This window comes from Lontra canadensis, unplaced genomic scaffold (genome assembly GCF_010015895.1).
Source record: "Lontra canadensis isolate GAN:19392208 unplaced genomic scaffold, GSC_riverotter_1.0 scaffold37, whole genome shotgun sequence".
Classification (NCBI taxonomy): Eukaryota; Metazoa; Chordata; class Mammalia; order Carnivora; family Mustelidae; genus Lontra; species Lontra canadensis.
The window spans coordinates 15,103,762-15,118,823 of NW_022631031.1; the positions used below are offsets into that span (position 1 = coordinate 15,103,762).

The window sequence follows — 15,062 nt, forward strand, 5'->3', positions numbered from 1 at the left end:
GAATAAACCTGTCGTTTTTAGAGATGTTTGTCAGACAGGTTTTTTTTTAAATAATTTATTGTAAGTGAGTCACAGAAGTTTTTTTTATCTTTGACTGTCTTCCAGGATATAAAAGTGGTCTTAAAAAATTAGATCTTAAAAGGTATGTTTAAGTGGAATAAGAATGATGATTTTTAAAAAAAGCATGTTCAGCTTTCTGGAAAACAGTTTGGTAGCATGTATTAAGACCTTTTAAAAAAGCATATCATATCCTTTGAACTAATAAATAAACCCCTATGCTGAACTAAGGAAGGAACAGAGACATAGAAAGATTAACCCAGGGGTGCCTGTTGCCTCATTCAGTAGAACATGCAACTCTTTTTTTTTTTTTTTTTTTTAAGATTTTATATATTTATTTGACAGATCACAAGTAGGCAGAGAGGCAGGCAGAGAGGCAGGCAGAGGGAGAGGGGGGAAAGCAGGCTCCCTGCTTGAGCAGAGAGCCTGATGCAGGGTTGATCCCAGGACCTTGAGATCATGACCTGAGTCAAAGGCAGAGGCTTTAGCCCACTGAGCTACCCAGGTGCCCGGAACATGAAATTCTTGATCTCGGGGTTGTGAGTTTAAGCCCCATGTTGGTGGACATAAAGCTTGCCTTTGAAAAAAAAAAAAAAGATTAACTTGGAACTAACTATACTCATTTCAACATTACTATTTCTAGAGACAATTTAGAAGCAATTTAAATGTCAGTAAAAGGGAAATGGTTTCTCAAAGTTAAACCATGGAATGGCATCCCTTGAGTTAAAGCCTGTAGTCAGCATGAAATGCAGAAATTTTGTATAGACATAATACCTTGAAAATCCCTGAGAGAGGCCATATTGGTGTGTATCCTGTCGTAATTTATCCAACGGAGCTAGTTTTTCCTTTGGAGGGGAATAGTTGTCCGTTTCTTTGATTAGGAGCTATGAATGCATGAAAAATAACTGTTTAAACATTAGAACCCTAGAACAATAACTACTCACTGGAAGTTAAGAACTGAGACTTCTCCCATTTTATTCATCCTCAGGGGCATGTGCTCTTAATTGGACTCATAAACACTCAGGATTTGTTTTTATTTGTTTTGTTATTCTTAAAAAATTTGTATTTACTATGATTTTTTAGGGAGAGCAAAGTGGAGGTGGGCAGAGGGAGAAAGAATCTTAAGCAGAATCCATGCCCAGCATGGAGCCCAACATGGGACCATGACCCTGAGATAGTGACCTGAGCTGAAATCAAGAGTCACACCCTTAATCAACTGATTCAAGTGTACACATAATTTAACTATTGGACATCAATTCCATTGATAAAGAAACTATAAAATGACTAGAATGAAATGTACTGAAAGTACTTTAACAGTGGTTATATTTGGGTGATTTTTGTTTGTTTATACCTTTCTAAATTTTCTATAGTGAACATATATTACTTTTTCAATTAACAAAAAGCTATTTAAAATTATCCTGCATAATGTTGAAAATATATGCCACCTTTGACCTGTCTCACCCAGATATTGGAAGGATTACTAAGATATTTGCTTAGCTATTATTTAAAAGCTGTGTTTGGATAGATCACAGGTAAATTTATGGTACAGTACGCCCTAAAATTTTTATTTTACGATTTTATTTCTTGTCAGAGAGAGAAACAGCACAGAAGCAAGGGGAAAGGCAGGCAGAGGGAGAAGCAGGCTCCCTGCTGAGCAAGGAGCTTGACTCAGGACTTGATCCCATGACCCTAGGATCATGACCTGAGCCAAAGGCAGACACTTAACCGACTGAGCCACCCAGGTGTCTCTGTCCTAAAATTTGCCTTATAAAGAGAATGAAATGGCACCAGGAGGGGTGCCCAGGTGGCTCAGTTGGTTAAAACGCTGGACCCTTGGTTTTTGACTCAAGTCATCTCAAGGTCCTGAGATCAAGCCCCGCATTGGGGTTGAGCCCAGAGCTGCCCGAGACCCTTCCTTTCTCTTCCCCTCTGTTCTTTCTCCTGCTCTCACTAGCTCATCACTCAATCAAACAAATCAAATCAACTTTTAAAGAACACTAGGCAGTCCTCTGATTTTTCCTTGGAATAATCATTGTGCGTAGTAGATGTCAGGGATAAAAGGGGATCTTGATGGCTAGCAAAAACCCAGTTTGTTAAGAGAACACGTTTTTGTTTTTAATTTGTTTTTAATGCAGCTTATGCATTTTGTTTAATTTACTGTGTACTGGTTCTGATGTCAGGAAAGTACTACATGTTTTGCATATGTAATGCCATTTATCTTTGCAACACTTTGAGATGAGTATCCTTTTGTAATGAACTTTTGTTTTAAATGTGTGTTTTAGAATTGAAATAGTTAAAACAAGTAAAACAATAGTTTTACTTCAGCTTGCTCATGGCCACCACGAAGGGATAGACCTGTGTAATTCACTGTAAAATACTGCTTCTTGGTTGTATCTTTTATTATCATGTGTGGTATTCAGCATGTACTTTGAAAATGAATAGCTATCCTTTTAGAGGCATGTATGTGTTAGCTGATTGCTTTCAAAGAACAGGCACATTTATTATACTAATCCATAGTATGTGGAGTGATGACCAGAACCTCAACACTGTATTCTCAATATTACTTCCTTAATACTGTACTTTAAGTATTTTAAGTATTTTAAGTATAAGATGAAAGGAATTGGCCAATGCTTTAATTAGGATTCTTATGATTAGTCCACTTTTGCTTCAATATGGCCCCATCATCTTTGCCACCATAATCCTTATTCTACTCCCCTTTTTAAATTTTTATTTATTTTTTAAATTTTGTTTTATTTTTTTAGAGAACACATACATGACCAGCAGGGTTGGGGGGTGGTGGCGGAGAGAGAGAGAGAGAGAATCTTAAACAGGCTTAAGATGCAGGCTCAATGTCAGGATCCTGAGATTAGTCCTGAGCTGAAATAGAGAGTTGGATGCGTAACTGAGCCACCCTGATGTCCCAGTTTCCCCTTTTTAAAATTAATTAATTTAATTAATTTATTTTTAAGATCGTTTATTTGAGAGAGCATGAGCAGGGGAGGGGCAGAGTGAGAAATATACTCCCCCCCCCCTTTTTTTTAAAAGAGAAGAGATACGGGTACTTGGCTGGCTCAGTCAGTAGAGCGTGTTACTCTCGATCTCAGTATTGTGAATTCAAGCCCCATGTTGGGCATAGAGCTTACTAATAAGTGAGCAAGAGATTGATTATAATTATAAATAGATGTATATTCATTATTATTTTATGTGGAAACAAAGTAGGCTTATAAGGAGGCTATAGAAATCTCTTCTAAGTGAGATACCACCTCACACCAGTTAGAATGGCTAAAATTAACCAGTCAGGAAATGACAGGTGTTGGCGAGGATGCAGAGAAAGGGGAACCCTCCAACACTGTTGGTGGGAATGCAAGCAGGTGCAGCCACTCTGGAAAACTTTATGGAGGTTCCTCAAAAGGTTGAAAATAGAGAAGCTACCCTATGATCCAGCAATTGCACTACTGGGTATTTACCCTAAAGATACAAATGTAGTGATCAGAAGGGGCGTGTGCTCCCGAATGTTTATAGCAGCTATGTCTGCAATAGCCAAACTATGGAAAGAGCCTAGATGTCCATTAACAGATGAATGGATAAAGAAGATGTGAGATAGATAGATAGATATTATGTGGAATATTATGCAGCCATCAAAAAACACAAAATCTTGCCATTTACAGCAACATGGATGGAAATAGAGGGTATTATGCTAAGCGAAATAAGTCAGTCAGATAAAGGCAAATATCATAGGATCTCACTGATAGGAGGAATTTGAGAGACAAGACAGAAGCTCATGGGGAAGGAGGGAAAAGTGGGATAGAACGACAGAGAGGGAGACAAACCATAGGAGACTCTTAATCTCAGGAAACAAACTGAGGGTTGCTGGAGGGGAGGGGGCTGGGTGATGGACCTTGGGGAGGGTATGTATGTGCTATGGTGAGTGCTGTGAATTGTGTAAGACTGATGCGTCACAGACCTGTACCCCTGAAACAAATAATACATTATATGTTAATGAAAAATTTTTTCAAAATCTCTTTTGAGTTTTAGGAAACAACTGAAACGTGAGAGACAAAGGAAAGGCATTACAGAGCCTTGAATAGCCATCAAAGTAAGGGGACTGATGTTAGCTTATCTTTTTTCCTGTTTCGTCTCTAGAATACTGATGAAAAGATAGGTCTAACAAGCCATGATTCTCTAGTTGTTGATACCTACTTCAACCGTTGCTTCTAAAATGATACCAGAAAGGCAGTTCATTAGTTTGATGTTACCTATAAAATCTTTCTAATCATTGCAAAAATAGTATTTTGGAAAAATAAGGTGGTGTAAATTAAGTAGCAAGAGTACAGGCTTTGGTGTCAGCACACTTGAGTTGGGTTTTCATTTTGTGTTTTCAGACCTGGATTAAAATTTGGCTCTGTCCTTTGCCAGTTGTCTGATTTTGATCTAGTTACTCCACCTGTGAGCATCAGAGAAGGGTGTTAATACCTACTCTTAAATTGTTGGGAGGATGAAGTATGCTGTTGCACATGAATGACTCTTATCCTAATGCTTGGTATAAAGAAGTCTTCAGTGTTCCCTTTCTCATCCCAGTTTTTATCAGAAGTTTTTAATTTGCTCTTTTTCCCCCCCTGTTCTAGGTGGATTGTAGACATGGAAGGTGCACCAGGTACCTTATATGAAGGGGAAAAATTTCAACTTCTATTTAAGTTTAGTAGTCGATATCCCTTTGACTCTCCTCAGGTAACTGCCTTATTTTTTAACATTTTATTGTATTTTTAGATTATAGCAAAACACTAAATCAGTGACTTTTGACTAAACACAAACTTATAAAGAAATCCATTGTAATTATGTGAATAGATTTGTTCCTTTATGTTATCTGTAACATAATCAAGATTTTATGAACATTTTACTTTATTGAGATTAGAGCTTTGCCGCTTTTATACTCTGAGAACTTAACATTGTTTTTTATGAATAGATGTTAGCAGAAAAGGGGTTGGAAATCTAACCCAGGCCCATAGGGTGTGGGAGAACTTAGCATTTGGAATAACTGGAGGCACTTATTTCTAGATAAGATGATCGAATGATATTGTGAGGGGGGCAAGTGATTTGTTGAAAGGAACACTTCTTTGATTTTGCATTGACATGCTGTCCTTGCAGTCTTTTAGTACCATAAAGATAGAATATATTACAAGATGTTAAATATCTAAACATAAGCCCTAAGTCTGATCATTATAATTTGAGGCACAGTTAGTTTACATAATGGGTTGATACTCAGACAAGGGATAATGGTGATAGAAGAACTTTTTTGAGATCTGTTTAACCGTGGTGAATGATTAATCTTTGGAAGTTAGAGAAAAGGAGATTCTAGGATGACTTCCAGACTTCTGACTTGGTGAGATGGGTAAATGAGTTACTAGTGGCAAAATGATAAGACTTAATGCCAGCTCAGTGTAGTACTGCTAGATAATGAGGTTCTGAATAGTGAAACTTCTCAAATACCTAAAACTTGTGAAGTGCTAAAATCATTATTTTGGAGGAAAATCCCATTTCATTGCCACTTTAAATAGAATATATACCAAGGAGTGTAGGGGTAGAGATGGAGGTCACTTATTGTAATATGCTATAAATACAAGAAATTGTTTTAATAGAGGCACAGAATTAAATGGAAATGGATTCCTTGAGTTCTGCAGTTTTTGTGCAAGCAGAAAATAAGATTAGGAAACCCATTTTTATCATTTTCATAAAACAAAGCTTACGGTTATGTATTGTCATGACCTCTAGGCCTCTCTATTAAGCATGTGTAGACTATGATAAGAAACCAAAGCAAACATCTTCCTTTTCTCTAGGAAATGATCTTCACATTTTGTAGCCTTTTGACTTACCAGCATCATTTAAGATAGTTAATCCTTGAAGGCAGTGGTATCTCCTTGTCACCTTCAAACTGTTCTTCTATACTTCAGCTAAGTTTTTTGAAGGGTTACAAAGGAAGAATGTGACTCACCAACTTCAAACTGTTGACTGGGGGGATATTGGAGAAGGCTTACTCTGGGAGCCCACAGATTTTTCATCAGAGGAAAATAGTATTTCAATAAACATGAACCAAATCAAGTGTCCTCTAAATTCTTTCTTTAGTATTTAAATCTAAATCAAATACCAAACTATGGAGCATCATTTGAATTTCATCTTGAATATTTCTGTAAGAGCGTTCGTAATGGATTCTGTCATCTTATCTCAAATTCTTTTTTTCTCCTTCCCTATTTTGACTTCTGGCCTCTCTTCTGAATCTTCTGATTTTGGTGTTCTCTCTGTTCTTTATTCAGCATCCCCTTGTTCTTCTCTCTCTTTCTTTAATGTCTTTAACCATCTTAAGCAGCTAACTCCCAGATCTGCAGTTCTGTGTAGATCTTTTCTTTCTGAGGTTTAATTTCACACCACTGTTGGATATCACTACTTGAATACCTCCAGATGTCTCAAATTTAACACATCTAAACTCAATCTTTTCCAGTAACAAAATAAGGAAAAATTTTTTTTTCTTGAGTTATTGTCCACCTGTCTGCTTGCATTGAAATTCTTCCCTTCCCCTCACTGTTAAATGCAGCTGTTCACATCCTTTTGCAGTGCTTAAGTCAGTCCACTCTTATCCTACTGTCAATGCTGTAGTCCAAGTTTCTATCTATCATGTGGACTAATACATAATAGCCTTTAGTTCTTTCCGCTCCTAGCCATCTGTTCACAGTGCTGTTAGATTTCCTTGAAGGTGCAGTTGCGTCATTGATTTGCACAGACACACAATGCCACCATCACCACCACAACTATCCCTATCTCCTCCTTAAAACCTCTAATGCTTCCTTATTTTCTGCAGTGTCAAGTCTGAAAACGCTTTAGCTTTTCATGTAAGTTCAAACTTAACCATTTCATCCACACATTACCTCCATGCCTTCTACTATGTAGTTATATTTGTGTTATACTTTCTAATGTAACTTCCATTTTTATTTTATCTTGTAATGGCTCTAACGAAGTGGTTAGGGATTCATCCTTGTAAGTGAAGAAATTAAAGGTTTAGAAGTAAAGTGTCTTGTTCATGGTTTAAAAGCTAGCTAATTAGGATAGTCAAGACTCAAACCCAAGTTACTCCTTTCCATACTGTCCAATTAGAGGTGAGTACCAGAATGGGGAAAATGCTTATTTATCCAGACAGTATTGTTATCTCTAAAAGTGAAAGATAATATGTAGTAGGATAACTTTGAAAGCTCTGGGGCAGTTGTTGCCAGTCTTTTAGAATAGATTTTATATCACTTTTTAACATCACTCTCATGTCACAGAAATTGTGTATACTAGTATCCATGATTGAGAAAATAACAGAGCTGCTCTAAGTCTACTAATACTTGATAACTTTTTAAATTTTTATTAATCAAGAATCTCTATGATTATAAAATAATGGTAATGGTCTAGCAATTAGTTCCTTGTTGTACATACAGATTTTGAGATTTTTTCCAATAACTGAAACTTTCCAGAGATCCATTGCTCTGAGGAAGTGATTAGAACCACTCAAGGGCAGTAAAATTCCTCATTCACCAAAAATTTTATTTGATGAGACCCAGCAGCATTGGCACTTGTTAGAAAATTCTTCTTTGATCTTCCTATGCAATAAAGCAGTATTAAATTTACCACTACTTACACGAGTAGAATTTGGGGGAAATAACCCTAAAATAAACCAGTCTCATTGTGAACTCATTACTTCTGTATCAGTAAGTTAGATCTGTAAGACCATAATAAACTTCATAGTTTGCTGGGTTTTCTTTTCCCTACTAGTTGTAATTAATTTTTCATGTATCTCAATTTACAGTGAAAAAGCTACCTATCTAAAACAAGGTGTTTGGCTGAGTCATTTGCTTTAAAAGAAACAATAATGACAGCAAGACCTTTTAATATTGGGAAAAGAGATGAGGCACTTTTCCATCACTGTTTTCTACTAATGTACACTTACCATCAGCCATATGGAAATACTGTCTTTCTATATTATATTCTGTTTTCCTATTCAAGGATACAGGTAAATGATTGGCTGATTTAATGCGTAGTATACGTGAATTCTGTATCAAATACTGTGCTCTGTACTTTAGAAACAAAAAAGAGTACAGAAATTAAAAGGTGTTGGGCCTGCCTTTAATAATTGGTTTAGTATTTGGATAGGCAGATGTGGATTCATTCACTCTGTAAGTATTTATCTAGCACATGTCATAGAACAGACCCTGTACTATGTGTTGGCAGTAGTAGTGAAGAAAATCAAATACAAAACCTCCTTAGGTGGAGTTTGCATTCTTGTAGAAAGAGACAATAAACAATAAGCAAAACATAAAGTATGGAAGATGGTGGAAAAAAGGCGATTGAGGATATTGCAGCATTGGATAGAACCATCAGGAAAGTTTCACTGAGAAGGTGACTTTGGAGCAGAAATCTGAAAATGCAAAGCCTGTGAGCCCGGAGCACATGTGACAGGTCCCTGGAGTGTATACGAGAGGGAATCGGGGGCATAGGTCTGAGAGATAATTTGGGCTGGAGGATCCGTCATGGATTGTATAGCCCAGTATAAGAGTTTTGTTTTCACTCAGAATGGGATGAAAAACCTTTTAATATTTTGAGCAGAGGAATGACACGATCCTGCCTAAAATTAAAAGGTAGAATTTGACTGCTGTGTGGCACATTGACTGTTGGGTGTATAAGGGTACAGGGAGACCAGACAATTTGCAGTAATCCAGGTGAGGGGTTGATGGTGACTTGCACCAGAAAGTAGTAGTGGAGGCTGTGGAAGATGGCCATATTTTGGACTTACTTTATTTTACTTTATTATTATTTTTTTAAGATTTATTAATTTGAGGAAGAGAGCTCAAGCGGGTGTAAGAGGCAGAGAGAGAGTCCTCAAGCAGACTCCCCAGGGATCCCAGGACCCTGAGATCATGACTTGAGCCAAAATCAAGAGCTGGTCTTTAGCCAACTGAGCCATCCAGGGGCCCTGGACCTGTTTTAAAGGTTGAGCCAGCAGGATTTGCTAATGAATTGATAAGAAATATGAGCGAGAGAAAGGAGTCAGGGAAGACTCCACAGCTTTTGGCCTGTGAAACTGTATGCACTATAAGTTGAAGTATAAATTATATGCTTTGGGAGCAAAAGAGAAAGCAATGACTGGTTTAGAATGAGGGGGCAAAGAGAAACCTGTTTATACTGGGACTTAAAGCAGAAGAAGAGTTTATGTCAGAAGTAGAACAAATCATGAAAAGACATGGCTTCTCCTGAGATTTATGAGCAAATGTAGTTTTATATATAAATAAATGGAGGGCTACAGCAGGAGATGAAAAAGAAAGGATGTTTTGGGGCTTATCCAAGAGAGTCTTGCAGTGTAAAGGATTTGAAGATTTATCTCAAAGGAATTGGGAGGTATAGTCACCTCTCCTTCCAAACTGTGAAGTCTTCAAGTTTAGTGTCTTTACCATTTTGTTTCTTTTCCTTTCTACTTCCTCCCTCACAATTAGCCGCTCTTCCCTTCCAGATATCTTTGGCCTTTAAACCCCCTTCCTCTGTCAGAACATCCCATTTGAATGCAATAAAATTGAAACACATTATCTTGTAAATGTCCTGGTTATACTTTGTTTTTAAGCTTTTCAACTCTAATTTTTGTTGAAGATATTTTAGGCATTTTAGAAATAGGTGAGGAAGTTTTTTTTTTTTTTTTTTTTAGGGGAAAGAGGATACTGTACTTCCTCTTGAAACCATATCAATGCTAAAAGTGCTGCTGAAAATATACTTACCTTGTTTACAAAGCTTTAGGAACACTGGTGCAGAAGAGTAGCTGCTTTTTCCTCACCCTTATTTCCCTTCCTATTCATGCCCCCTTAACCCAGACCCTTTGGTTCTGTTGCTCAGTACTCCTTCATTGCAGAGATCCAGAACCTATTTTCATAGTGTTCTCATCCTTTTATTTGTGGTGTCATTTTCCTTGCTCTTTCATGTGATGGTGGTTAAGCTTTCTAAAGTCTTAAATAACCATTTTTATTGCCTTAAATTGTCTAGCATCTAGGACACCTGACGAGGAGAAAGGGAACAGTGAACCCTGTTCGTTGAAGCCTTGGGGGTAAAGCAAAGGGAAGATAAAGGAGAAGACTGGTAGGCTAGAAGAACACAGCTTATAAAGGAGAGAGAATGGTTACCATCCAGGGCACCCGAATTTAGTTTCATTGTATCCAGGAATTTTGACTTTGTAAACTTGTACAATTGCATAAGGGTAATAAGGGTAATTATGGAAGACAAAAAAAAAACCAAAAAACTATTAATATTGATGCTACTAATACATGTTAAGTGACTGAAAGGGGAAAATTGGATTAAAAACTATGCTAAAACTCCAGTCCCTAGTTACTTTTGTCAAATATTTACCATTTATACTAGATTGCCTGTATCATATGTTACTAATAATTAGATATCTGATCATAACAAATTCTGCTTACATGTTCAGTTTTTATAGTTTGCCCATTAAGTATTGCCATCTACTTATAATTTTAATAAGAGAAAGCGTTCCCTTATATTGTTCCTGGTATCCATTTTGTATATTGGCTTTTATATTTTATAGCTTATTCATACTGCTTATTCTTACAATATGTGTTTTGACCTAGTTTGATGCCACATTAGGTGTCTCACTTTCTAATTAGTTGCAGAACACTCGTCTGAACATAGTAGTATGCCTTCCTTGTGGTCAGATCTTAGTATTGGGTCATGCAGTATTGAGCTTGATTGGAAATCCTGTGTACTCATAAATATGAATTTCATATTAGAAACAGTTACCTAAGCTCCATCCACTGTTTTGTGTCATCATTGGTGACTTTCATTCTCAAATTAGTAATTTTGTGAGACACACTGTATTGTTACCAAAAGTTACCCAGAGGTTGGCTTGCTTAAAACTTAATGTTGCATGTGGGATATGCTTACTTAACTCCAAAATTATGATACGGGGCATAGTTTTTCTTAGGTCTCACTTGCTCTTGAAAATATGCCATACTAATAGAGAGATGTTTGGAAATTTAGATTCGTCTGAATGCTATTTCTAATGTAGACTTTGAACTTCAGGTATGATTCACATGCATTAGCTTGGAAATGCCGTACTGATAAGGAGATGTTTGGAAATGTAGATTCATCTGAATACTGCTTCAAATGCAGACTTTGAACTTCAGGTGTGATACACATGCATTAGATCTAAGATCCTTTTCTAAAATTGTGGCTTTTTTTTTGTAAAACAGCTTATTCTTTAAAATCTGTAGTTTCATTTTATTGTTTGGTTTATGAGTATGTACAGTTCTCTGGTTGTTAACTGTTGATATGACTAAGTTTGAATTTGAATAAATGATTTTAAAAATAAATAATTCTAAAAACAAAGAAATTAGCAAAGTTCTTATTTATTCCCCTTCGTTTCAAATTCATGGTATTCAGTTGTCTTGTTAAATCTGAGTTTTATTGGCTACTTGGGACTCCCCCAAAAAAGTTTTTTAATTTTGAAAACAGCTAATCATCTCTTGGGCTTTCAGAACCTGCTTGGCTGTATTAAAGTAACTGAAATGTCCCATTTCCTCCTTTGGATTGTACCATGTGTTAAATAAATGAGGACGGTTAAGAGCACAATCTTGAAGAAGTTCAGCCTTGGTTACTTTTCGCATCACATGCAAAGAACCAGAATTGCAGAGTTTACATCAAAACTGTCTGTGGAAACTGCTTACCAGCCTTTTTACATGAATAAACTTTGAAAGAAGTTTTTTCTTTTATTTCAGGAATTCATCTCTGACATGTAAACTCAGGCTTTCTATGTTTAGACAAACTTCTAAAATTCTGTATCTGGCAGGTTAGGCCCTAGGGGTTACCTATAATATGTGCAGCAAATTGATTCCCCTATTTGGTTGCTGAAAGTTTCAGGCTGGCTGTATTTACCCAGCATGCAGCATGTTAAAAAGCCCCAGCTTCCCCCTCCCCCTTTCCGTTGCTTTTCTTTTTTTAAGGTTTACTGAGATCTGATTTCTTTTTATTTCAGTCCCCTCAACCTTCAGAGCTGTTTCTGTCTTGATTTCTGGCTCTTTTTGGTGCTTATCAGTGTCTGCTGCTCCTGCTGTAGGTGTCTTCTACTGCTTTCCATCCCTTTTCCTTGCTCCTGATTTCCTTTTGATTCATGGGTACTTCTTGGTTCTCAGGTCAAGTGATTTAGTTTATAATCTGTTCTCTCCAAGAGCACTCATTGCTTTCCTTCTGCTTTGTGAATTGGCTAGTCAGAGCATGTTGTGATAACTTTTGTATTTTACTGTCTGTGTATTTTCCTTGGTGGTTGCTGATGCACTGATTAATTTTTGCCAAAGAAGGTAACTTGGCAATTCTTCATTTTTTGGCACTTTCAGAGCACTATTCTATGTGACTTTTTAAAAAGGAAATCTGACTGGAAAAGAAATACCCTTTAAAAAGTATTTGTGACCAGGGGATAAGTTCTTAGGCATTGTTTGTATTCTTAATTACAATACCCTGTTGGTCAAATGGAATTTTGTGGCTGAAAGAATACCCCAGAGCAGATGCATGTTCTGCGAGATTTGTAAACTCCCACGCTAGACATCTGTAACACATTGTGGGAATATCAAATATATATAATAAACTACATGTTTATAAAAAATAAAATTTAGAATAATTGTGGGTAGACTCAAAGTACGGAGCTGCAAAACCATTTAAGCAGTCATTTCCTTTTACAGAGAGCCCCCTCCCCCTTTTTTTTTTTTAGCAAAAAGTGATGAAAAGGATACTGGCACTGATAGATAAAATTGAGATAAATAGTAGGCTTCAAACACAGCTGTGCTAAAGTTGGGGATTGGGTAGTCTTCTGCAATCAGGCAGGGCAAGTAACTTGATATCTCTTACTTTGAGACTTATTTTTAGTTTTCAGCTTTATTTTAGCTCTTTTTAGTGGGAATGGAGGGTGCATGACCAAAATTTAAAGAAACAAAATATGCAAGTGTGTAAAGTCATTCCTTTGAGAAAAAAATTCCTTTTGTTTTCTTATATTAGCTTCAGCCAAGGAAACAAGTTCCATATGTTAGTAGTATGTTTGAAATATTAGGGGACTTCTACATATATGAAAGAGTGCTTTGTTAAAATGTAAGTATTTGTGAAATTGTAATGAAGACAGTTTTATAGCTAGATACTTGAAAATAAAAGCAAAAAACCCAGTTTATGGTACTTCTCCATAACATGTCCCATATTAAATGCTGACATACCTTACTCTAGCCACACTTATTTCACTGGCTGTCTTTTTTGTTCTTATATAAAGGGGAAAATAGGTTATGCCTAGAGCAATAAATACTTCATCAGTTTCTGATATAACTGAAGGTGGGGTTTCTTCTTAGTAAGATTTTGTTGTGTATTCAAGTGTGAGGGAGTTTTAGGGCTGAGAGAGAGACATGTAAGTCTCATTTGGGAACTACTGGTTAATATTTGACGAGCTTTATAAAAATCCCACCATACCTACTGATTCAGTATCTGTGAAAGTGGAGCTCTTGCATTTATATTTTTACCCACATCTTCAGGTGATTTTTTTTCCTTAAGGTCAGGAATTAGTAATTACTATTAACAACAGAGTAAAAATGTTAGATCTTACCACAGAACAAAATACACATAAAGATTGGTGGATTAATTTTTGTATCAAAATAAGTAATTTTTATGAGGTAAAATATAAACAGCCTGAAATATTAGACTTCAGTGTCTCTGTCCCAGTTTGGGCTGTGCTTACAGGTTCTTTGGGATGTATGAATTCAGTCTTCTCCCTGTTCAGATGCTTAGGGTAGATATGTTTAAGAAACACTACTATTGGGATACTTAATGAGTTATTAGGGCAAAGGAAGGAATAATAGATTTATTACCTTACAGTTAGTGTGGAGACAAGGTAGAGAAAGGAAAAACTGTTAGAAGAATTGAGTAGAAAAAAAGGCAGAGAAAAACTTGACCCATTCAAACTTTTTTTTGTGTGTAGGCACAGTTATTTGCTGATCAGTAAGTAGTAATGTGTATGTATCATAATGGATGAGCAAGTTTAGAGGAGATGGTATATGTAAATTATTTCCTTTTGCACATAACACCTTAGTTGGTAGCACTGTTACAGGTGAAAGGGGTGTTCCTGTCACATATAATTCATATTGTCTCAAAATTGAATACTTTTTTATTTCTATATGCAGAGAGCAATGAGTAGAATATGAAAAGACATTTTTATAATTGTCTTTATTGGGCTAAAAATGCATGGTAATTTATAAATTTTTAAAGGGAATTTGTGAAAAATAGCTGAAATAAAAAAACAGATGACCTGGATTTTTTCTCTGTATGTTCCATTCCCTACATCCTCATTCACACAGTGAAACCAGTACTTTGTGGATTGATGAGAATAAACAACAAGCAGTTGTTTATCTTGTTTCTGGCACTTACTTTATTTGTTTTTAATTGGTTTTTAAAATAGTAAGTTCTATGGAGAATATTTTATTTCTTGGTAATACAGAATATTTGAGTGTTAATGGAATTTTATTCTTTCTTAGGTCATGTTTACTGGTGAAAATATTCCCGTTCATCCTCATGTTTATAGCAATGGTCATATCTGTTTATCCATTCTAACAGAAGACTGGTCCCCAGCGCTCTCAGTCCAATCAGTTTGTCTTAGCATTATTAGTATGCTTTCCAGCTGCAAAGAAAAGGTAGGACTTCTCAGAATTATTCCAGGTAATATCTCTTTTTTTAGTTTAGGTAGAGAAATTATTTTAATACATAATTTATGTGAAGGAAGACTTAATGCCTTTTATTAAGAAGTTATGGGTAATATGCTTAGTAACAGATTAGAAAATTACTTCGATAATCCTTCATTCCATGTAGAAGTCAGACATTGTTTTATATTTCTTAAACAGAAAATTTCTGCAGATGTTCTCAGATAATTTGAATTTTATTTCTGTAAGCATGCACAAGGTAGA

General features: G+C 36.1%; 1 protein-coding gene across 1 annotated transcript in view; it reads left to right on the top strand.

The window, feature by feature from the left end:
- Positions 1 to 15,062, top strand: part of UBE2W (ubiquitin conjugating enzyme E2 W) — a 75,679-nt gene that overhangs the window by 43,176 nt on the left and 17,441 nt on the right. The window contains exons 3-4 of the mRNA XM_032869180.1: positions 4,683 to 4,785; positions 14,637 to 14,792. Coding sequence (XP_032725071.1) covers positions 4,683 to 4,785; positions 14,637 to 14,792 — 259 coding nt within the window. The remainder of the gene's footprint in view (positions 1 to 4,682; positions 4,786 to 14,636; positions 14,793 to 15,062) is intronic.